The sequence below is a fragment of the Macaca nemestrina genome, chromosome 7 (genome assembly GCF_043159975.1).
Source record: "Macaca nemestrina isolate mMacNem1 chromosome 7, mMacNem.hap1, whole genome shotgun sequence".
NCBI lineage: Eukaryota > Metazoa > Chordata > Mammalia > Primates > Cercopithecidae > Macaca > Macaca nemestrina.
Window position 1 is genome coordinate 13,175,132 of NC_092131.1, and position 22,374 is coordinate 13,197,505.

Below are 22,374 nucleotides of genomic sequence, written 5' to 3' on the forward strand. Positions count from 1 at the left end.
AGGTAATTGAATCATGGGGGTGGGTTTTTCTCATGCTGTTCTCATGATAGTGAATAAGTCTCATGAGATCTGACAGCGTCATAATGGGCAGTTCCCCTGCACATGCGCTCTTGCCTGCCGCCATGTAAGACATGCCTTTCTCCTCTTTCACCTTCCACCATGATCGTGAGGCTTCCCCAGTCATGTGGAACTGTGAGTCCATTAAACCTTTTATTTAAAAAAAACAAATTACCTGGTCTTGGGTATGTCTTTATTAGCAGCATAAGAACAGACTAATACAGTGGGTACAGACAGTTACAAATACCCGCTGTGTGTCTAGACTGGGCAAAAAAAATCTTTAGGACACTCATTTTTCCCATTCTACTCATTAATAGGTGGCCCTAAAGCAGGCTTTGTCTGTAGGCTGCAAAAAGGTGTTGCTCATATTTTTCTCAGCCCCACACATGAATTAAGGGACCAATGCCACTCCCCTGCCCTGCTGGTCACACCAACTTAACCTCTTTTGGGATCATGGGGGCAAGTGCGTTTAGCAACCTGCTGCTCAACATGTAGCCACCCTGCCGGTAACCTCAGCATCACTGGGACCTTGTGAGAAATATGGGACCTCAGGCCCCATCCCAGACCTGTTGAATCAAAATTTGCTTTCTAAAAAGACACACAGGGAATTTGTGCATACAGTAAAGTTTGAGATTCATTAATTTAGCAAAATGGATAAGACTGGAAAGCAGCTCACCTGCTTTCTAGCTCAGTGAGCTGGAGCACGTCTCTGAAATTCTCTGATCCTCAGCTATGAGAAGGATTGAATCATTAGAAGTTGCCTTTTTTAAAAATATTTACAAAATATAGGTACAATCCAAATATAAGCAATTTCATACGGTTCAACAAAATACTCATTTTGTTGGATTGTTGTGATAATTCATTTAAAAATGAGATAAAAGATAGAAAGCATTTGGTACATAGTGGGTGTTTGCTCAATGGTAGTTACTGCCTGTGTGCAGGGAGAATAGCCTTAATCACCTTACCCCCATGGGTTCCTGTGAAAACCAAGCAAAAAAACCCAGGTATATGCAACTTTTCATTTAACTGGAGTCTATAATAGAAGGTCCCTGCTGTGTAGGCCATTCTGTTCCCTCTGAGTCACCCAGCATGTCTGAGGGGGTGTTATCCCAGTGGATTTACAATCTTCCCCAGAAAAAGCATGCTTCCCGTTTCCATGTGGAAAGTCATCACCAGGAAGGGCCAACTGAACTCAGTGCCTGGAGTGGGTGAGAGGTCAAGGTCTGGGTGAGGCCTGGGGGTGAGCTGAATGCTGGTGGCTGCAGCAGCTTCAGAGCCCTTCTCATCCAGAGTCATCATGGCCTTATGAGTGACCTGCAAGGAAAATTCTAGAATCATCAAGCCACCCCATAGGAAGGACAAACCAGGCCTTTATGTTGGGACCAATTTTTTTCTGTTCTGTTACTTAACCCCATATGTATCTATCTACTCACTTACCCAGTCAGTGATTCTTCTATCTACTCTTTAAAAAATTCACTATCCATCTACTACTCTTACATACTTCTGCCTGACTGTTGTCCATCCATCATTGATCCATTCAACCAGCCAGCCAGCCAACCATACTCCACACCTCTCAACCATCTACTTACCTCTGCATGCACCACTTATGTATTCATATACCTGTCCATGCACCACTCACTTACCCACCCATCCACGCATCATCCATGCACCCTGCTACCCATGCATCTTTCTATCCGTGATTCCAGCTATTCACTATTCACCTATTCATTCATCCAATCACCAGTCTCCCCATCTATATCCATTTTTATGGCTGGCATCTGCACTTTACTGGTTGCAGTATATTTTGAATATCACACCAGCATCTATCTGTCTATTCACCCATTTCTCCATCCATTCATTCATGTATTCATCCAACCACTCTTTCACCCAATCATTATTGACTTAATCTTTCATTCACTTCATTTTGCTAATTTATCCTCACTCATTCAATCACTCGTTTATTCATGAGTTTATTCCGTGTGCATTTATTGAGTACCGATGCTGTGTACTCCACTGTGCCGGGGATGGTAGGGATAGAAACATGGATTTGACTGACTTTAAAAAAGCTCATCATTTGATCGGGAAGATAAGACAGGTAAAGAAAGCAAGAGTGGAAAGTTATCAGGAGAGATTTCTTTCTGCTTTGAGTGTGGGGGTGAAGGATAACAACAGAGAAACCTTCATGGAGGAGGTAACATTTGTGCAAGGCCTTGAAGAATTGATATAACTTGAATATTCAGAGATGGGGGAGAACATTTTGGGTGGTTTGAAATTAAAAAGTCTGGGCTGGGCGTGGTGGCTCACGCCTGTAATCCCATCACTTTGGGAGGCCGAGACGGGCGGATCATGAGGTCAGGAGATTGAGCCCATCCTGGCTAACACGGTGAAACCCCGTCTCTACTAAAAATCCAAAAAAAAAAAAAAAAAAAAAAATTAGCCGGGCGAGGTGGCGGGCGCCTGTAGTCCCAGCTACTCGGGAGGCTGAGGCAGGAGAATGGCATGAACCCGGGGGGCGGAGCTTGCAGTGAGCCGAGATCGCGCCACTGCACTCCAGCCTGGGCGACAGAGCAAGACTCTGTCTCGGAAAAAAAAAAAAAAAAGTCTGAGCCAAAGTCAGAAGGTGAAAACTGTGGGGGCATGTAGGATACCGTGAAGTTCAGTTGAGCAGGATGCTGTGAATAGTAGGAAACATAGTCTGGACAGGAGGGTGATGACTAGATCATGGAAGACTGGGAAATCTTCAGTTCCCTGAGGACCAAGCTGTTCCCCATGTTCCCTGTCAGTTCCCCCACCTTTTTTTTTTTTTTTTTTTTTTTTTTTTTACATAACTTGTACTTTAGGTCTAAAAGCAGGAATGATCTCCCCAGGAAGCGTCCTCTGCACTTCCAACCTGGGGACACAATTTGCATATCTGCCTTCCCTTTCCTTATTTCCTTTGAGATCCCCAGTGTCTTGACAAAGCAGGTGGCAGTCGCAGAATCAACGCAAGGAAGCAAATAGCAACTTGCAAAGTTAAAAGAAATAGCGTCTCCTGTCTTTAAAGAGGTCCTGGACATCTCCCTCCAGTGTTCATCAAAAGACACTGAGACGCCCTCTGAACACACCGACCCCAACCTACTTTAGAGATGTTCAGTCCAGGCTGCCCAGGGAAGCCTCCACCCACAGTCACTTGTGGGAGGAGCATCTCCAGTCTGTAGGTTCTAGAAATGGAAAATTTGGGGAAGTGGAAATCGAGTTCTCTGTGGAGAGACAGAAATTGGGTTGCAGTAAAGATCCTGAAACAGCCTCTCACCTTCTTCCCTGCTTGGGGTCCCTCTGACCCACACACCCGCTCCATCCCATTCTCGGAGGGGCAGTGGGTGTGAGCTTTCTTTTTTTTTTTTTTTTTTTTTAGGTAGTTTATATTTATTTATTTTTATTTATTTTTTTAAAATTTATTTATTATTATTATACTTTAAGTTGTAGGGTACATGTGCATAACGTGCAGGTTTGTTACATATGTATACTTGTGCCATGTTGGTGTGCTGCACCCATCAACTCGTCATTTACATCAGGTATAACTCCCAATGCAATCCCTCCCCCCTCCCCCCTCCCCATGATAGGCCCCGGTGTGTGATGTTCCCCTTCCTGAGTCCAAGTGATCTCATTGTTCAGTTCCCACCTATGAGTGAGAACATGCGGTGTTTGGTTTTCTGTTCTTGTGATAGTTTGCTAAGAATGATGGTTTCCAGCTGCATCCATGTCCCTACAAAGGACACAAACTCATCCTTTTTTATGGCTGCATAGTATTCCATGGTGTATATGTGCCACATTTTCTTAATCCAATCTGTCACTGATGGACATTTGGGTTGACATACCATGCTCATGGATAGGAAGAATCAATATCGTGAAAATGGCCATACTGCCCAAGGTTATTTATAGATTCAATGCCATCCCCATCAAGCTACCAATGACTTTCTTCACAGAATTGGAAAAAACTGCTTTAAAGTTCATATGGAACCAAAAAAGAGCCCGCATCTCCAAGACAATCCTAAGTCAAAAGAACAAAGCTGGAGGCATCACGCTACCTGACTTCAAACTATACTACAAGGCTACAGTAACCAAAACAGCATGGTACTGGTACCAAAACAGAGATATAGACCAATGGAACAGAACAGAGTCCTCAGAAATAATACCACACATCTACAGCCATCTGATCTTTGACAAACCTGAGAGAAACAAGAAATGGGGAAAGGATTCCCTATTTAATAAATGGTGTTGGGAAAATTGGCTAGCCATAAGTAGAAAGCTGAAACTGGATCCTTTCCTTACTCCTTATACGAAAATTAATTCAAGATGGATTAGAGACTTAAATGTTAGACCTAATACCATAAAAATCCTAGAGGAAAACCTAGGTAGTACCATTCAGGACATAGGCATGGGCAAAGACTTCATGTCTAAAACACCAAAAGCAACGGCAGCAAAAGCCAAAATTGACAAATGGGATCTAATTAAACTAAAGAGCTTCTGCACAGCAAAAGAAACTACCATCAGAGTCAACAGGCAACCTACAGAATGGGAGAAAATTTTTGCAGTCTACTCATCTGACAAAGGGCTAATATCCAGAACCTACAAAGAACTCAAACAAATTTACAAGAAAAAAACAAACAACCCCATCAAAAAGTGGGCAAAGGATATGAACAGACATTTCTCAAAAGAAGACATTCATACAGCCAACAGACACATGAAAAAATGCTCATCATCACTGGCCATCAGAGAAATGCAAATCAAAACCACAATGAGATACCATCTCACACCAGTTAGAATGGCGATCATTAAAAAGTCAGGAAACAACAGGTGCTGGAGAGGATGTGGAGAAATAGGAACACTTTTACACTGTTGGTGGGATTGTAAACTAGTTCAACCATTATGGAAAACAGTATGGCGATTCCTCAAGGATCTAGAACTAGATGTACCATATGACCCAGCCATCCCATTACTGGGGATATACCCAAAGGATTATAAATTATGCTGCTATAAGGACACATGCACACGTATGTTTATTGCAGAACTATTCACAACAGCAAAGACTTGGGTGTGAGCTTTCTAAAAGGCATACCATCACCAATTCACCTCAGTGTGGGAAGGGGGTTGTAACTACACTGACATGGAAGCCCTACAAGGACAGTGTCATTCTCATGTGATAATAGCAGGTGATACAATGATGTTCCCAGGAACCCAGAGCGGGCACACCTTGCCTGTTCTGGGGATCTGTCAAGCCTTCACAGAGCAAGTGATAGCTCTGCTATGCCATGAATAAAGAATAAGAATCCCAGAGAGGGCTGGGTCAAGAAAGGGCACGTCAGGATGAGGAATTTGCACACACAAAAGCCCAGGGCTGAGGAACAGCCTGGCAAGTTCAGGAAACTGCAGGGAGCTCAGTAGGTTCCAGGAATAAGCATGGGGGAGTTGGGAACACAGAAAAAAAGGCCGAGGAGGGAGAAGGCTGAGACTGGGAGAGACCAGAGCACCAGGCTCTTCAACAGCGTAAGGGGCCAAGGGAGCCCATGACAAGTCACTGTGTCTGCAGCAGAGGTGGGACTTGGGACCAGCCTCCAGACTTCTGGGCCAGTGCTCTCTCCAGTCCTTCCTCCCCAGAACCCAAACTGATATCTTCAAGGATGCAATAACAGTGCCCTGGAGAGTGACAGAGCCCTGAGGGGGAACAATACCATGGAGGTGACAGCATCCCAGGGGGTAACTGTGTCCCTGCGGTGACAGTGCCATGACAACGTATTCTGGGGGTGATGATGCTATGGGTGGAAGGTGATAGTGTCCTGAGGGCAATAGTGTCTTGGAGGGGTGACAATACCTGTGGGGTGACAGTGTCCTAGAAATAACAGTGACTGGGGAACGACAGTGTTCTGGGGTGTGACAGTATTCTGGGAAGGTGACAATATCCTGAGGGATGACAGTGTCCTGGAGGTGAGATGTCCTGGGTGATGTGACAGCATCGTGGTGGATAACAGTGCTCTGAGCAGGGACAGTGTCCTGGGGTGACCGTGCCCTGGAGGTGACAGTGTCCTGGGGTGATAACGCCCTTGAGGTGACTGTGCCCTGGGGACACTTTACAGTGGCTGAGGGAGAAGGTGGGGCCCGGCCTTCCCGGGGCTCTGCTGTGTGCGGGCTACCTGGTCCTGAGCAGACTGTCCCACTTAATCAGTGTTTCGGGCAGCAAGGCATCTTCCAGCTGCCTCATCTTGCCCCTGTTGGGGAAGATGAAGAAGGTGGTGGTGTTCCCAGCATGGTCCATCTGCAGCACAGAGCATTGCAACTCAGGGTCGTGCAGGAAGCGGTGGCTGGCCTTCTCCTTCATCATGGGCACCCACACAGCCCTGTGCTCATCTACAAAGAACTCCTTTGGGCTGGTGGCACGTGAGTCAAAGGGTTTCATCCACTCAGCTGAGGGGAAGAGCAACACAAACGTCATCCTCACAGAGAACCGAGAACGGGCTTGGGGTCACCCTTCTGGCAGCTTGTGGGAGTGGGGAAAGCACCTTGGATGCTGGAATCTTGGAGTCCACACTCAGGAAGCCAAGTCCCACTCAATAACTCACTCCTGAGAGGTCCCTTAGTACCTGTGTGGCCCTGGGGCTGAGCCCGGAGCCTCCCTGAGCTTCTGTCCTCATTTGAAAATGATCAATACTATTAGAAACTATTACAATAGTATAATAAGATTATAATCACATAAACACAAATGCTCTCTCATCTCCTTAATCTCTCCTGGAGGTGGTTAATTTTTAAGAAAAAATGTAGCCAGGTGCGGTGGCTCAAGCCTGTAATCCCAGCACTTTGGGAGGCTGAGATGGGTGGATCACGAGGTCAGGAGACCGAGACCATCCTGGCTAATGCGGTGAAACCCCATCTCTACTAAAAAAAAAATACAAAAACTAGCCGGGTGAGGTGGCGAGTGCCTGTAGTCCCAGCTACTCGGGAGGCTGAGGCAGAAGAATGGTGTATACCCGGGAGACGGAGCTTGCAGTGAGCTGAGATCCGGCCACTGCACTCCAGCCTGGGCGACAGAGCGAGACTCTGTCTCAAAAAAAAAAAAAAAAGAAAAGAAAAAGAAAAAGAAAAAATGTTATCACTGTGGCACAAGCTTCTTGAATGTAGGTGTGGATTTGAAGGCTGGGTTCTGCCTGGCTTTGAAATCTAGGGCAAGTTACCCCACTTTGCGTCAGTTTCTCATCTATCAAGTGGACACGATATCTATCTTGTTGGGTTGTGATGAGAATTAAAATTAAATATGCGCAGAGCCGGCATGTTAATAAGAACTTTGTAGTCAATATATGTGTGTGTATGTGTAACCATGCCTACAAATAAACACCATCAACAGTCATAGATGCATATTTGAGTGACGCCTCACTGGCTCAGGCAAATAAGCTTTTTTCTTTTTAAAAAATCTGTTTTCTCATCTGTAAAATGGGAACGTTGATCTTAGGCATATCTGCTAAGATAAGACTGGTCTGTTTCACCCACGTGAGAGTCAAGAGAGATTGTGGGGTACACACACTTTGAGATCTACAGAGCACTGTACGAATGTGAGGACTGAGTTCACCTCCTGAGTCCTGAATGAGAACAAGGGGATAACAACAAGCGTCCCCTGCCCGCCCCCAAATGGCCACCATGGCATCATGTGGTCTATTAAACTAAGTCAGGCATTAACAGCGGTGGATTGAATGTCATGACTGTATTGTTTAAACACACACAATGGTGGGGACATGCAGCCTGTTCACTGTCTTGGAAAAAATTAAGGACTTAAAAAAAAATTTAGGACTCTTCCTGCTCTAATCCATGCCTCCTAAGGCCTGCCAGAGGAAGGAAATTCAGGTTCCTTAATACAGTGGTGGCTTCTAGAGTTACTCAAAGGGGAGCTCATAGTCTTCCATTAGCAGAATCACCTGTGTGAGGAAGGGAGGTGGGCTTCTTCAAACGCAAGGTCATGGGTCTTGGACTTACCCCACTGAAATCAGAATCACTTAGGATAGGTACGAGATACCTGCATTAAACAAACTCTCTAGAAAGTTCATATGCACATTAAGTTTGAAAAACTCTTCTTTAAAAACAAACTCTTCCAGTGTCATTAACATGGAGAAGGAGATGAGTTCCGTGTTACTGGAGGCATTCAAGTAGAGACATCAAGAACTCAGGGGCAGACACTCACTGAGTGTCACCTATATCTAAGTCAGGAGGGGACACTTTCCAGCTGCTGTGAGGGGTGGGGCTCGGGTGTGGTTGGAACCTGGGTTCTGGGATTCTGGGAAGGAGGTTTGCATTGGGCACACACGCTTACCTCTGAGGAGCATGTGATTCACCAGAACTGCTGTGGTTTCACTGCTGAGGTCCTTCTCCCAGGCCCCAAGCTTCCCCTGGGTCTGCTTCTCTATGTATTCGTCAATGTGTTTTTGGGCCTCCTCTAGGCTCTGGTTGGCCCTTGTGCCCAGGCCACTGAACCTGTGCTGGGCCATGGTCAAGAGGAGCCGGGGACCCTGCCCAGGGAGCCTGAGCATCAGATCCCAGAAGCCCTCCTGGATCTCCGCCTCAGGCACCACAGTGAGGTTGAACCCCAGGCCCTCCAGGAGTTTGGTCCTGCTGGCCCCTGGGGCCCCCCGAGAAAGCATGGCCAAAGCCAGGGAGAGGCTCACCGGGGAGAAGAGAATGTTCTCTCCAGGGGCGTTCACAGCCAACTGTCTGTAGAGTTTGAAGGCAAAGTCTATGTTGCTCACAGAGATTTTGTGGCAGGGCAGGGCAGGCCCAGGGCTGCTGTCCTGGGGGCCAGAATGGATGAGATCCGAAGCTTCTTGGTCAACCAGAGCCACACAATGAGCCCCAGCCATGAGCACAGTGACCAGCGGCCACCACCAAGGGGCTTCCATCCTCTGGGGTCCTTGGTCTGAAAGCAGCGTGGCAGAGAGGACAACAATGTCAATGGTAATGATAACGATAATGTGTGATATTCACAAAGTGTCTGCCCTGTGCCAGGCACCCAGCAAATACTTCAAGGCTCTCCTTGCCTTTCCTGGGGGCTCCCTTCCCATCCCCTCCTCCCCACTCCACAGCTTCCTGCTCACAGACAGACATGGGGGATCTCTGGACAAAGTCAGAGCCCCTCGTCCAGAGGACCCTTCTATGAATCCTGGCTGCGCCACATCCCAGATCTACGACCTTGGGTGATCCACTTAGCCCATCTGAGCCCCACTTCTTATCCCTGACCTTAGACTTGCAGGAAGCTTGTAAGGAGAGGAGGGCTAGGAGGTGCCTCATGGTACAGCAAGGAGTCCAGGGCTCTGCTCGCATAAGCCCAGCAACCTTAGGCAAGTGGCCTTGCCTCTTAGGACCTTGGCTTCCACTCTGTGGGATGCTGCTAAGAATCCCCACATCACAAGGCTACAGAAATTCAAAGTGTGCACAGAGCACACTCAGCCCAGGAGCCGGCACAGAGAGCCCCAGGAGTGGCAGCGGACTTGGGGCCTCCCTTCCAGTGGTCTGACTCAGCAGGCCTCCGTGGAGTATGGAATCCATTTTGGCAAGGATCTGAGCTGGTCCTGGGCCCCACTTAGGGAACCACTGTGATACTTTTAACAGGAAAATCAGATGCGTTCACTCCCTGCTAGAGACTTCCAATGGCCCTATAGCAACCAAGAGAAATCCTGTGTTTCTCACCACACCTTAGGAGGCCCTACATGACAGGGCCCTGCTAGCCTTTCTCGCATCCTCTTTTTTTTTTTTTTTGAGACAGAGTCTTGCTCTGTCACCCAGGCTGGAGTGCAGTGGCGTGATCTAGGCTCACTGCAACCTCCACCTCCCAGATTCAAGTAATTTCCTAGTAGGGACACGGTTTCACCATATTGTCCAGGCTGGTCGAACTCCTGACCTCAGGAGATCTGCCCACCTCGGCCTCCCAAAATGTTGGGATTACAGGGATGAGATACCATGCCTGGCCTCTGACCTCCTTCTGATCATCCTTTCCCTCCCTCCCTCTGCTCCAACCATCCTGGCCTTCTTGCTAGTCTAGAACTTACCAAGCTTCTTCTTCCTGCTCAGGACCTGTGTTTTTGCTGTTGGCTGCCTGGAGCAGCCTTGCTCTGACCCTTTCCACAGCTCACTTCCTTCCTTCACTCAGTTGTCGGCTCAAAGGTCACCTCCCCAGAGAGACCCCACCTCTGCCCTTGCCACCCTCACCCTGCCTGGTTTTTCTGATGCCCATCTGGCATGATAGGACATGTTTGTCTGGTTTCTCCACTAGAAGACAAGCTCCATGAGAGCAGATACTCTGTCTCATGCATGGTTCATTCCTAGCGCTCAGCGCAGAGTGCTCTCTCAACAATATTTGTTGGAAAAAACAAAACTTTCATGGGCTAACCTTTGGGGGGCCTCCTTCTAGGGCTTCTGCCTTACCTAGAGCACAGGCGTTTTCCTGCCTCTCTGGGACCTAACACTGGACCATTCCTAGCTTTCTCTGCCACAAGTGCTTGGCCTCACATGTCCACTCTAGGCTTGGGTTAATAACTGACAGAATCGACCATCATCACAACCCCTTGTCCTGCCTCTGATTTTCCATGGGACCTTGGGCAGCCCTGGGCCTTTCTGAACTTGAGCTTCCTCATCTGCGTAAGAAACAATCAGCTCAGCCTCAGCCTCAGCCTCCAGGAAAGCCTCTGTTCCCTGCGATTTACTTATTGACAGAGAACCAACTATCTCCATTTACCCATTTGCCTGGTAATCTGCTGTGGTGAATATCTTGGTTTTGCTGAAGTTTGTACTTTCATTGTCTTGTCTTTAACTTTCATTCATTCTCTCATTCATTCATTGAACAAACATAGACAAAACGTCTGCTGCATGTCAGGACTTGAATTGTACGCTGGGGACACAATATGAAAGAGACACAGTCGTTCCCTGGGGGAGGCTCGGGTCCTGTGGGACAGACAGGCAGAGATCTGCGCAGGGTGGTGTGTGCTGCATGGCCAGGCTGGTGACAAGCTGTCTCGGGTCCAGTGTTCTGTCCAAGTTCGCATTCTCTAGGTGGGGTTCCATTGTGCCCTGCTGGTGAGGGTGTAGTTGGAACCTAGCAGCAGCAGAGGCTTCCTCTGAGGGCCCACAACCATGGAGCTTTTGAGCAGAAAGGATGCCCTGGTCTAACCTGGGCCTTGGACAGACAGGAACACTGAGGCCCCGAAAGACGCTCATTCATGTACTTGCTGACTCACTCACTGAATGAATATTCAGCAGTCAGGGCAACAGGGACTGGCAGCCTGGGCCCTGCCTAGAAGGAACATGCCAGTGATTGCAGGGAAATGCGGGGAGCTGATTACAGCTCAGTGAGGAAAGGACGATAGCATTTAGAGGCGAACCACAAAGGGTGAATGAGGAGCCTATAGGAGGCATGGAAGGTAGAAGTTCCTGGAAGGCTTCCTGGAGGAGGTGGCACCTGAACTGAAACTGGAAGATGGAGCAAGAGAGAGGCAGGAAAGGGATTTGGGGGTTTCAGCAGAGGCAAGAGCATGCTTGAGGCCATGGAGGCAGGGTGAGTCGGCACCACTCCAGACTGTTGCCTATATGCACAGCTCCTGTTGCACAGTGGGCACGTGAGTGTGTGTGTGTGTGTGTGTAGGTGTGTGTAGCATGATGATCTAACTTGTGGCAAGTTCAACAAGTCAGCTGGGGAACTGGGGATCTAGCCCCACCCACAGCCCCCAACTCACCTGAAAGTGAATGCTTTCCGTGAGCTTTTGGAGGAGCTGGGGGAGATTCGGCAGGTTTAACGGCCCTTGAAAAACTGCGTTCCTCAGGGAGGGTTGTGATGGGCTGGATTTCTGGGAATAACTCAGACTGAATAAGGCTGCCCTTGGCTCAGTGTCCACCCTTGGCAAAAACCAGCAGAGGAAAACAATCTGCCCTCCATTAGGGTTATGTGGAAATCCGTGTGTGGAGAAGAACGTGGGCGGTGCCCTGGAATCGTGACGGGTGTCCTGGAATTGTGGCGGGTGTCCTGGAATTGGGGCCGGTGTCCTGAAATTGTGGCGGGTGTCCTGGAATCGTGGCGGGTGTCCTGGAATCGGGGCGGGTGTCCTGGAATCGGGGCGGGTGTCCTGGAATTGGGGCGGGTGTCCTGGGTGCAGGTTCCACCACTTTTGTTGTGCCTGACACTCCCAGGCCTCAGTTTCTTCCCCTGCCCTCCTTACTGCTCAAGGTTGACAGGAAAGTTAAGCCTAGTGATATACATAGAGGTTCTAGCAAAAGGCTGAGCAAATTGGAGCGATGCTCTGCCCTCTCCTGGTCACATTCTTTTGCCCAACACACATTATGGACACTTAACTGTTGTGTCAGACACTGTGCTCATCACAAGAAAACAGAGACGCCCAAGTCAGAGTTCTTGCCTCCAAGGAGCTTGAGTTACGGTATTTTTAAATGTCATAATTGCTTTTTCATTCGGGCTCTAATACCTTTTAAGTTGTAATGGCTAGTTACAATGTAATGATTGCTTCTTTGAGAAAGTCGATAGAACTTTCCCCTTTCATGCAATGTGAACAGAAAAGTTAATATGTACTCAACAGAAAGAGTGTTTGCAAAGCCTTAGCGAATCAAATGCTTTGTCTTTCCTGAGCTGGCTTGGAGGCAGGGATGGCACAAGAGGACCTGCAGATTGAGTGCAGATAAGATTCCCAGGAGAAAATGGGTCTGAGCCAGAATTAATTTTCTTCCAGCTTTGCTTGTTATTACTATATTTTTGCTCTGCTTATCCACTGTCTTGACATCAATAGCCACACCGTCACCTCTTGTTGACTTCCTAAAACCTTCAATTCTTGATGTTCACATCACGGATGGCACCACAGGGGTCTATTATGAGATTCATTGTATTCATTCATTCACTAATTCATTCATTCATCATGGAATGCTTACTGCATGTGAGGATGATGCATTAAGTACTGGGGAATAAGGCAAATCCTGCCCTCAAGGATTTTTTTTAATGGCTTTATTGAGATATAATTTATATATTATACATTTCACCCACTCAAACTGTGTCATTCAATATGTTTAGTATATTGACAGAATTATATGGCCATCACCACAATCAAATTTTATTTATTTATTTATTTATTTATATTTCAATACGTTTTGGTGGAACAGGTGGTATTTGGTTACATGAATAAGTTCTTTAGTGGTGATTTCTGAGAGTTGGGTGCACCCATCATCCAAGCAGTGTACACTGTGCCTTATTCATAGTCTTTTACCCCTCACACCCCTCCCACCCTTTCCCCAGAGTCCCCAGAGTCCCCAGAGTCCACTGTATCATTCTTGTGTCTTTGCGTCCTCACAGCTTAGCTCCCACTTATAAGTGAGAGCATACAATGTTTGGGTTTCCATTCCTCAGTTACTGCACTTAGAGCAATGGCCTCCAGTTCCCTCCCGGTTGCTGTGAATGCCACTATTTTGTTCCTTTCATGGTTGAGTAGTATTCCATGGTATATATAGACCACAGTTTCTTTATCCACTCCTTGACTGATGGGCATTTTGGCTAGTTCCATATTTTTGCAGTTGCTAATTGTCCTGCTATAAACGTGTGTGCAGGTATCTTTTTTGTATAATGACTTCTTTTCCTCTGGGTAGATACCCAAGAGTGGGATTTCTGGAGGATTTTTTTTTGTTATGGAAAAATGCAAACCTATAAAAAAATAGAGAGAATGGTACAATGCGCCCCTGTATGCCCATCAGCAGCTTCAGTTCTTTTCAATATAAGACCAATATCATTTTTTGACACCTTCCAATCTCTTTCTTCCTGTGGAATATTTCAAAGCAAATCCTATAAAATATTTCATTTTATGTACAAAAATTGGGAAAAAAATCTTAATTGTAATAGCATGTCACACTTTTAAAAACAATAATTTCTTAATGTTATCAAGCCATTGTTTCCCTAACTGATTCCTAATCATTTTTTCTTTGAATGTCAAGTGTCTTCTGTACTTTCTTTTATTAACATCACAGTCTTTGCATCAAGATACATAGCAATGATAGCAGATTTCTTTTTAAAGCTTAGTATTAAATAGTAAATATCTTTCCCCATTTAAATTTTACATTACTCTGACAAGAAAAAACACACTAAAACTCAAGTTACTTCAAGCGTGGACACACTTCTATGATTAGCCGGGCTGCTTAAGAGTTGGCTTCATTCTTTCTGCTATGTAAGCAGATTCAGGCCCTAGAAAGATGGGACCAGGTTATACAATTGTTTTGAAAAGTGTGCTACAAAAATGGATGGCCTGTTATAAGCCAGGATACAAAGTAAGGATGGGGGTAAGGGAGGTACATTTTCTTCAAGAAAAAAAGCAAATTTCTCAAGAGTTCCACTTCATAATTTTCCCAAAATGGTTGGGGTAAAACCTCAACATGAGGTTCAAAGTACCATCTCTGTGGGGTTCGGTAGTTGCTTTGCCAAGGAGGGTGACTGCTGAGGAGGGGATGGCTAAGTTTTACCATGCCCCATCCTCATCTAGGAGAATGGAAATAGAAACTTTATTGTCCAGCGGGTGTGAAAGTGGGCTGAAGTTGGTTGGTACTAAAATCTCTAAGAGTTTTTTCTAGAAACAGACAACTCAGACTCCTCCTCTTACTTTAGTGAAGAAGTTATTTTTAAAAAGCACCTGGTCTGGGCACAGTGGCTCATGCCTATAATCCCAGCACTTTGGGAGGCCAAGGTGGGTAGATCACTTGAGGTCAGGAATTTGAGACCACCCTGGCCAACATGGTGAAACCCCATCTCTAGTAAAAAATACAAAAATTAGCTGAGTGTGGTGGTGCACACCTGTGGTCTCAGCTACTCAGGATGCTGAGGCAGGAGAATTGCTTGAACCCAGGAGGCAGAGGTTGCAGTGAGCCGAGATGGCACCACCTCACTCCAGCCTGGGTGACAGAGAGAGACTGTCTCAAAAAATATAAATATAAAAATAAAATAAAAGCACTTGGGAAGTTCCTCCTCCACCCCTCAGATGGGAAGGCTCAGAGAAGGGAGTCATCAGTACAGTCACCTTCTCAGCTGTAATGGAATTCCTGAAGGTTGGAGACCCCACAGAAGTGGACAAAGGCCACTGTCACCATGAGGACATGGAAAATCTGCTGAGACTGGAACCATATGTCAAATTTTCCCGGAAAGACGCGCTCAGGAATTTGAGCAGCATAAAGGCCAGCTCTGGTGATGTACATCACAGCCATGAGGCAGAACCAGCCCATCGGGCCCACCGTGGTGGCCTTGACAAAGCCCTCAGCAATAGTAGAGTGCATGGTGGGCACAATGCCACTCAAGCCAAATCCCAGGAACACCCCTGCCCTTGTCTGCCGGTGCTTAGGAGTGACAAACCGGTCCCATTGTCACAATGATGGCAAAGATGCTCAGGACACAGATGATAGAGGGGTAGATGAGCTGTGGTTGTGGGAAGCAGTAAAAGGAGTAACAGAGGCAGGGGACGAAGCTCCTTGTAAGCAGTGGAGCAATCCCCGAATAGTACAGTTTGGAAAAGGTCCGAGAGACTTTCTCTGAATGACAGTAGACAGTGTGGACGAGCCAGGAGAAGCTGAGGCAGAGCACTGCACCCACAAAGAATATCCCCCAAACCACCTTCTCCTGTAGAGGGGCCGTGAAGTACATATTTGGTCTGAGTACGGTCAATATTTCCAAAAAGAGAAACAGCACGAAACCAAGCAGAGGGGTCCAGATGTTGCCAGTTTCTGTATGGATATAGAAGATGCTCCTGGAGCAAGCCCAGAAGGAGGACATGGGTTGTCTATGGCCATATAGCAGACAGTCATTGTCCTTCAGCCAGTCAGGGAGCCCATCATATTGATGGTGGCAGCAGCTTGTCTGGAGCTGCCACTGCGGGGATGCCAGCAGCACTGGGCAGGGGACGGGGAATGCACGGCCAGGGTTGCATGCTCTGTGGAGCCAGTTGGGGCTGGTAACAGTAGGGAGCCCCGTCCCCTACTGAATTGGTGGGGTGGGACCCCCATGCATTCAGGTGCAGCTGCAGCCTCCCATCCTCAACTCCAGACCCAGGTATCTCTGTGCTCTTGGGGACCCAGGAAGTCCCTTGTTCCCGCAGGTTTTAAAGTGCCTGCTCCCACTCCCGGTGTCCACTCCAGTGTGGAGCAAAGTTGTGGCCAAGCCCAGGTGCTGTCACAAGCCAGCTGGATGTGTGCACAATCAGGGCAGTACTGACATGCCAGCCCCCTGCCACCTCAGCACCCTCCGGACTTTGTGTTCCGACAGGCACAGGAGGGAGGCCAAGGGGATGCTGAGGGTGGCTCGAGGTGGGCCTGCAGGCACCTCTCAGCACAAACAGCCTGAATGCTGTAGACAGCATGTTAATGGCAGGAGGCAGACAGTTTCCTGGGCTGAAAGGGGTGGATCCCCAGTGAAGCCCCACCTTCAAGCCAGGGACAGCCTGAAGCCTGGGGACTGGGCTGCCAGTTCTGGGTGGGGTTCTGTGGTGCAGAATGAGAACTTACGGTGCTTTTTCTGGGCCTGCCCATGACCACCCAAGGACCAATTAACATGCACTTCCTCCCTTCTGAACCCATGAAATTCCTGGGCTCAGCCAGACTCCAAAAGATGTCAGGACAACCTGCCTGTGGAAAGCAGCTACCCACTGCAACAAGAAGGAGAGAAGAACTGATACGTTCTGGGGAGCCCAGACCTAGGGGCTCCCCAAGCCAGGGCTGTGACACCCTCTTTGGGGCTCTTTGGTTCCTCGTGTCTTCAAGCTTTTGGGTGCCACCAGGTTCCCCTTGTTCAGATGTGGGTGCCCCATAACGGAAGCCACGTGTGGTACATCTGGTCCAGCCACAGCCTTGCATGGAGCCAGCACCTGTACCAGTGCTTAGAGCGGCCCACCCCGCCATAGCAGCCAGTATGCCTGGCTGTGTGCAATGGCCAGACCCCGCGCTCACTCACTCACACACCCATTGCTGCTCTGCGCCTGGCTCGCCAAGGGTGTGGTGGGCTTGCAGGGGAAGTGTCAGTACCCACACCTCCTCCTCTTCTTCCCTGGGCACTGGGCATGTTTGCTCTTCTTCAGCTTTGGTTGGGTTGGCGATTACCCATTTGCCCTTCTCTTGTAGCAGGGGTCACAGTTCAGAGTTCAACCAGTTCCATCGTGTCAGTTTCCTTGTTTCTGGCAGGATCCCCATTCCTGTGCCACCACAGACCCTTTGTGAGAAGACATCTGGCTGGTACCTCAATACCCTGCAACTTCATCTTGGGGAAAGGTTGGGGTTTCTCAGCCCCAAGGAGCAGAGATCTCCCTGCGATGGTGGAAAAACTGGGCTGATGGGCATGAACCGGATCATGGTGCCCCACACTACATCCCATGGCACTGCAAGTGGCCTGCAGCAGAGAGACCCTGATCCTCAGTGTCCTCCCCATGCCAGAAGAGGTGTGTGACCGTGACCCTAATTGTTTTTTTTTTTTATAGTTGGTTTGTTTCAATTAGGATCCAAATAAGTTCTATACATGACATTTAATCTCTCTCTCTCTCTCTAATTGAGGTAAAATTCACGTTACCTAAAATTAACCATTGTAAAGTGTTCAATTTGGTGACATTTAGTACATTCACATGTTGTGTAACCATTACCTCCGTTTGGTTTCAAACTATTATAATCACCCCTAAAGGAGATTCCTTACCCATTGAGTAGTCATCCCCATTCTTTCTCTCCTTTAACCCCTGCCAACCGCTAATCTGCTTTCTGCGTCTGTGAATTTACCTGTTCTGGATGTTTTACATAAATGGAATCATATAATACGTGGCCTTTGTGCCTGGCTTCTTTCACTTAGCATAATGTTTTCAAGGTTTATCCACATTGTAGCATTTGCCAGTGCTTCACTCCTCTCAAACAAAGCTGGGTTTATTAAACTCTCTGAGCAAGGGAGAACACCATCCTGGCAGTGCAGCAAAATCTTGAAAGAGGGTAGTTAAGGGAAATACAGCGTCTCATGGGCTGGAGTTACTCTATGGTGGTTTCTGAGTGATACTTCTAAAGCATGGCCAGGATTTGTAAACTAAGTGAGTAGTCAGTGTTCTTATCTATAAAACTCATTTTGAGTCTGTGTGGAGTCACTCTTAGAAGCATTTTCTGTGGCTTTGCCTTCGAGCACATAGGTCTGAACATGCTGCTATCAATACATTCTGGATGTAGGCAGTACATGTAACAAGTCATGGTTGGGTATAGTTTACCTGTTTTGCATATACTGGTTCAGTTTGCTTTACAAGTTGTGATTTTTGTTTCATTTTTTTTTTATTGTGGTCAATAATTCTGCCCAGAGAGGATGCTCTGGGTATCTGCGGAGAGGATGGGCATCAGGAAAGGGCTGTTGAAATGCACAATGGTCAGTGGGGTTTTCTTTGTAGAGAATTGAAGCTTAATTCCTCTGTGCCCTTCTTGGCCACATCAATCACAGCCCTTAGCAGCACCTGTGGGCCCAAGAGGGTGTCATGCGTGTTTCTGGTGTGGCAGAGGCTGTAGGCAGTGGAGCAGGGTTGTGGAACCCAGCCAGGTCTTCGACATGTGTTGTTATTATGATTCTTTGTAATCCACCTGATGGTCCTCTAGAGTAGATGTTCTCCCATCATTCAAGAGCAGAGGCAGTAACAGTGATGCCAGGTAATTTGGCCAAAGTCATGTGACCAAGATCTGAACTGGACTTTGAAGGTTTGCCGACTTGAAAGTCACCATGGGGAGCTGTGTGGCGAGAGGAAGGGCTCAGAGAAGAAAGGAGGAGTAGACAGGAGAATCAGCTGCATGGAATTTGTGGACATTGTTTCCCCATTTCCCAGCTGGTAGATCTATGTAAAATGGATGTTGAGCAAGTGGAAGGAACCCTTTTAGCAATATATGAATCATCCCGTGTCTTCAACCTCAATGCACCATCCCCTATTCAACTTCAAAGTACCATCTTGTTTCCAGACACCTTTATCACCCATCAGCTCCTCCTATTATGGCTCCTTGATGTCCCCGGCCTGGAATATGAAAATCCCATCATTTGAATGACTCTCTGGTCAATATTTTCAGATATACTCATTTTTCCTTATGTCAGCCACTCATGGTCCCTCTGTCCTGTAGCCGGGGGAAATTTTGGCTCCAGTAGCCACTTGCAGTCTGTCCCCTTTTTGTCTATGTCTGAACTGCCGAGTATACCTGGAATCACACACCTGTACAGGTTAGTGACACAGGTGTCTCCAGACCCCACGGGACCCTTATTAGTGCCTGCTAGAACATCGAGGTTTCCTGATGTGTCCTCATCTCCCCTCCTCCAGACTTCTGGGTTTTTTGCTTCCCCATGATGGACTCAGCAGATAACATCTCTTTCTATGGCACAGGGAAAATTAGAAGTCATTTGGCAGGAGTGTCCTCACATTTTTGATGAGAAGAAATCCTCAATTCCATCCCTCCTGCCCAAATTTTCCTACTGAACTTCGGATCCATAGAGCCCATTCTCTATTGGACTTCTCTTCTTAGATGGCATTCAGGCATCTCCAACTCCACATGTCCACATCAGGATTTATCTTCTTCCTGCACAAAACGTTATTCATAATCCTTAGCTCATAGAACGGCATGTGGATTTCAGTTCCCCAAGTTTCCAACCCAGCAACTTGGGTACCGTCTTTGCTTCCTTTCTGTCCCCCACACAATCAACCATGAAGTCTCCTCAATTCTGTCTCATAAATATCTCTCCAATTAGTCTCCTTTCCTCTCTGTCCTCTCCCAGTTCCTAGCGAAGCTGAAACTCTTGGTCATTGTGTTCTCTTCTTTTCACCAAGTCCACACTCAATACCCTATCCATTCTTCCCTGCTCAGCCAGGGAGGTCTTTCTAGTGAAATCTAATCATAACGCCTCCCTGTGTATAATATTCACTGTGGCTCACCACTCTTTCAATAAACTCTGAGATCCTTAACATGGTTTCCAAGGCATGTTCTTGTTCATGTTTTTCTCTTTAGCTCCACAGATGACCATGGTTCCCTCAAACATCGGTCATCCAGACCATAGGATCTTCTTCTAGCTCCATGGCCACACCGCACTCCCTCTCCTTTTCTGCTGGCACGTCTCCCTGGTGTCTCCTCTTCACTGTACAGGATTTTGCATTTGAGGACAGTTCTTCTAGGAGACCAAACTTGACTCTTCTAGTCTGGAGTTAGTTCCTGCCCTCTCCGGACATCCTGTACCCCACTCCTCAGGGCTGCTGTCACGCCCATGTTCAGTTTTCTGTCTTGTTCGATAAATTGAACATTCTATGAGGGCAAATTTCAGGTCCACTTTCTTTACCTCGGAATCCCCAGGGGCAGCTCAGGGCCTGCACTTGGAGGGTTGACAATTCGCGTGGGCTGAATGAGAGAGTAAGTAGGTGTCTTTTATTGGTGTCAGTGCCTCTCAGGCTTGGACTTCACTTCTGGGTAGTGAGGGAGGTAATAAGCCAGGACAGGGGCTGGCTTGTCCCTGCAGCTAGTGTCAGGAAGCCATTTAAGGGCAATAGTTAGTGATCAGCAGGTGGATGTGCCCTCAGCTCCCAGGGGAGGGAGAAGAATGAAACTAAGCCCCACACTCACAGACCTGGGGCCCAGACGCTCCCTTAAGGGAGGAACTCAGTTGTCAGCCAGCAATTTCCAGACCGAAGTCACAGAAGGGAATGAACCCTGGGCTGTGGTAAGGCTCCTTAGACACCTGGACTGAGGCCAGGAGGGACTGGGGACAGGAGTTGGGCATGTCAGAGCCTTGTCCAATGCTATGTCATCTGGCTCCAGTCAAGGGACGAGAAGCCATGCCAGCCTGGATGAGGAGTTAGTTCACATGGAAAAGATCATCTCAGGAGTTTTTAAATTGCTGTCAAAGGAACGTTCAGACTCCGGAGCAAGCATTTCAGTGACTTGCTGACTTCTTACACACGGATGCACACAGACATACACACTCTATCATGGTTTTCACCTTACAGGTGAGAAAACTGAGAGTCAATGCGAAAACATCCTCTTCAGGGGAAAAAGTAGCTTTTATAGTTCATATGGCACTTCTCACAGGTCATTCTTGGGCCTCCTAGGCACCCCATCTCCCCATCCTCAGTCTTCCCCAGTGATCAACTCCCTCTGCCCTCATCTGTACCACCCAGTGCTGATCTCAAGTCCATGACGTCAACCCTTCTCTAGTCTGTACCTCCAGCCCCCTTGACTCCTGTCCTTCTGATCAGCACTTGGCCTTCTTGAAGCCCACAAGGGGACTGGTAAGAATGGAGAAATATTCCACCAGATGGGGGATTCCACAACTGTCTGTAAAGCCTGGAACCACCAAGAATTCCTGGAGCTGGACCTCCAAGGCGCTTATCAGTGAGCCTGGCTGACCTGCCGTGACACCCTGGTCCACTCTCTGTCCCATTTTGTTCCTTTTTCTGCCCCTACCTCTGGCAAATATCACTAAGCAGGTGACTTTGCCTCCTATACTAGAAATATCAGAGTCATTGGAGGAGAGGAGGTCACCTGATCCTCCCAATAAACACACACCCTCACCAGCCCCCTCGCCAGGCCCTCCCTGCATTCCCATGACAGTGGAAGCCTTGACCCTTGATCCTTGCCCTCCACCTGTGCCCTCCCCAGGAATGCTTCACGCAGCCTGGCCGACTGCTCATTCTGCAACTCCGAGTTGAAGGCAATGTCAAACCACCTGTGAACCGTAACCTTAGGATGGTGCCAAACCACCTGTGAATTGTAACCTGAGGAGTTGTGCCACTCTGCAACCCTGGTTGCTTGTCACCCTGCCTCCTGAATCCTTTCTACGGTTATGCAAGCTTGCTCAAGGCTCTCACATCTGTCAAGCACTGTGGCTAACTTCAGCCTAGCACTCACTACCCACCACCCTCTCTCTCTCCTTCCCTAAAGGCCAGTCTAAACAGGCATTTGCACGCTGTCTTGCCTTCCCTCTCTCCCTCTCCTGTTCACTCTCCAGCCCACTGTGGTCCTCCCTTAATTCTGCTAACATTGCATTTGTGATCCTGAGTGGTTTTAGATCACTAAATCCCATGGACCCTTTCATTCCATTCATTCATCATTTGTCTCTAGGTTTTCTCCCCTCTCCCCTGGATAAGTCTCTCCTCTTGGTCCTGTGGCAACAGCTTTCTCCCTGTCCTCTTGTCTCCTGCCCCACGCTGGTGACTCTCCTTGGTGGGCTGTCCTTTCTTAGCCAGTCCTTGAGGTTCCCCTTTTCTTTTCACTCCATGGCACTCATTTGAGGGGACACCCTCAATACTCACT

The 22,374-nt window shown here is 47.8% G+C and overlaps 1 protein-coding gene and 1 pseudogene across 1 annotated transcript; both read right to left on the reverse strand.

Annotated features, from left to right (window-relative positions):
- Positions 1-243: 243 nt before the first annotated feature.
- On the reverse strand, positions 244-11,987 carry LOC105467484 (putative serpin A13). Its single transcript, XM_011717099.3, has 5 exons — positions 11,799-11,987; positions 8,390-8,989; positions 6,228-6,498; positions 3,176-3,296; positions 244-1,371 (listed from the first exon to the last, which is right to left on the reverse strand). Exons 2-5 carry the CDS (start codon positions 8,970-8,972, stop codon positions 1,162-1,164), a joined length of 1,185 nt encoding a protein of 394 aa, XP_011715401.2. The 5' UTR covers positions 8,973-8,989; positions 11,799-11,987; the 3' UTR covers positions 244-1,161.
- Positions 11,988-15,068: 3,081 nt separating this feature from the next.
- On the reverse strand, positions 15,069-17,309 carry LOC105467662 (adiponectin receptor protein 1-like; annotated as a pseudogene).
- Positions 17,310-22,374: the final 5,065 nt, after the last annotated feature.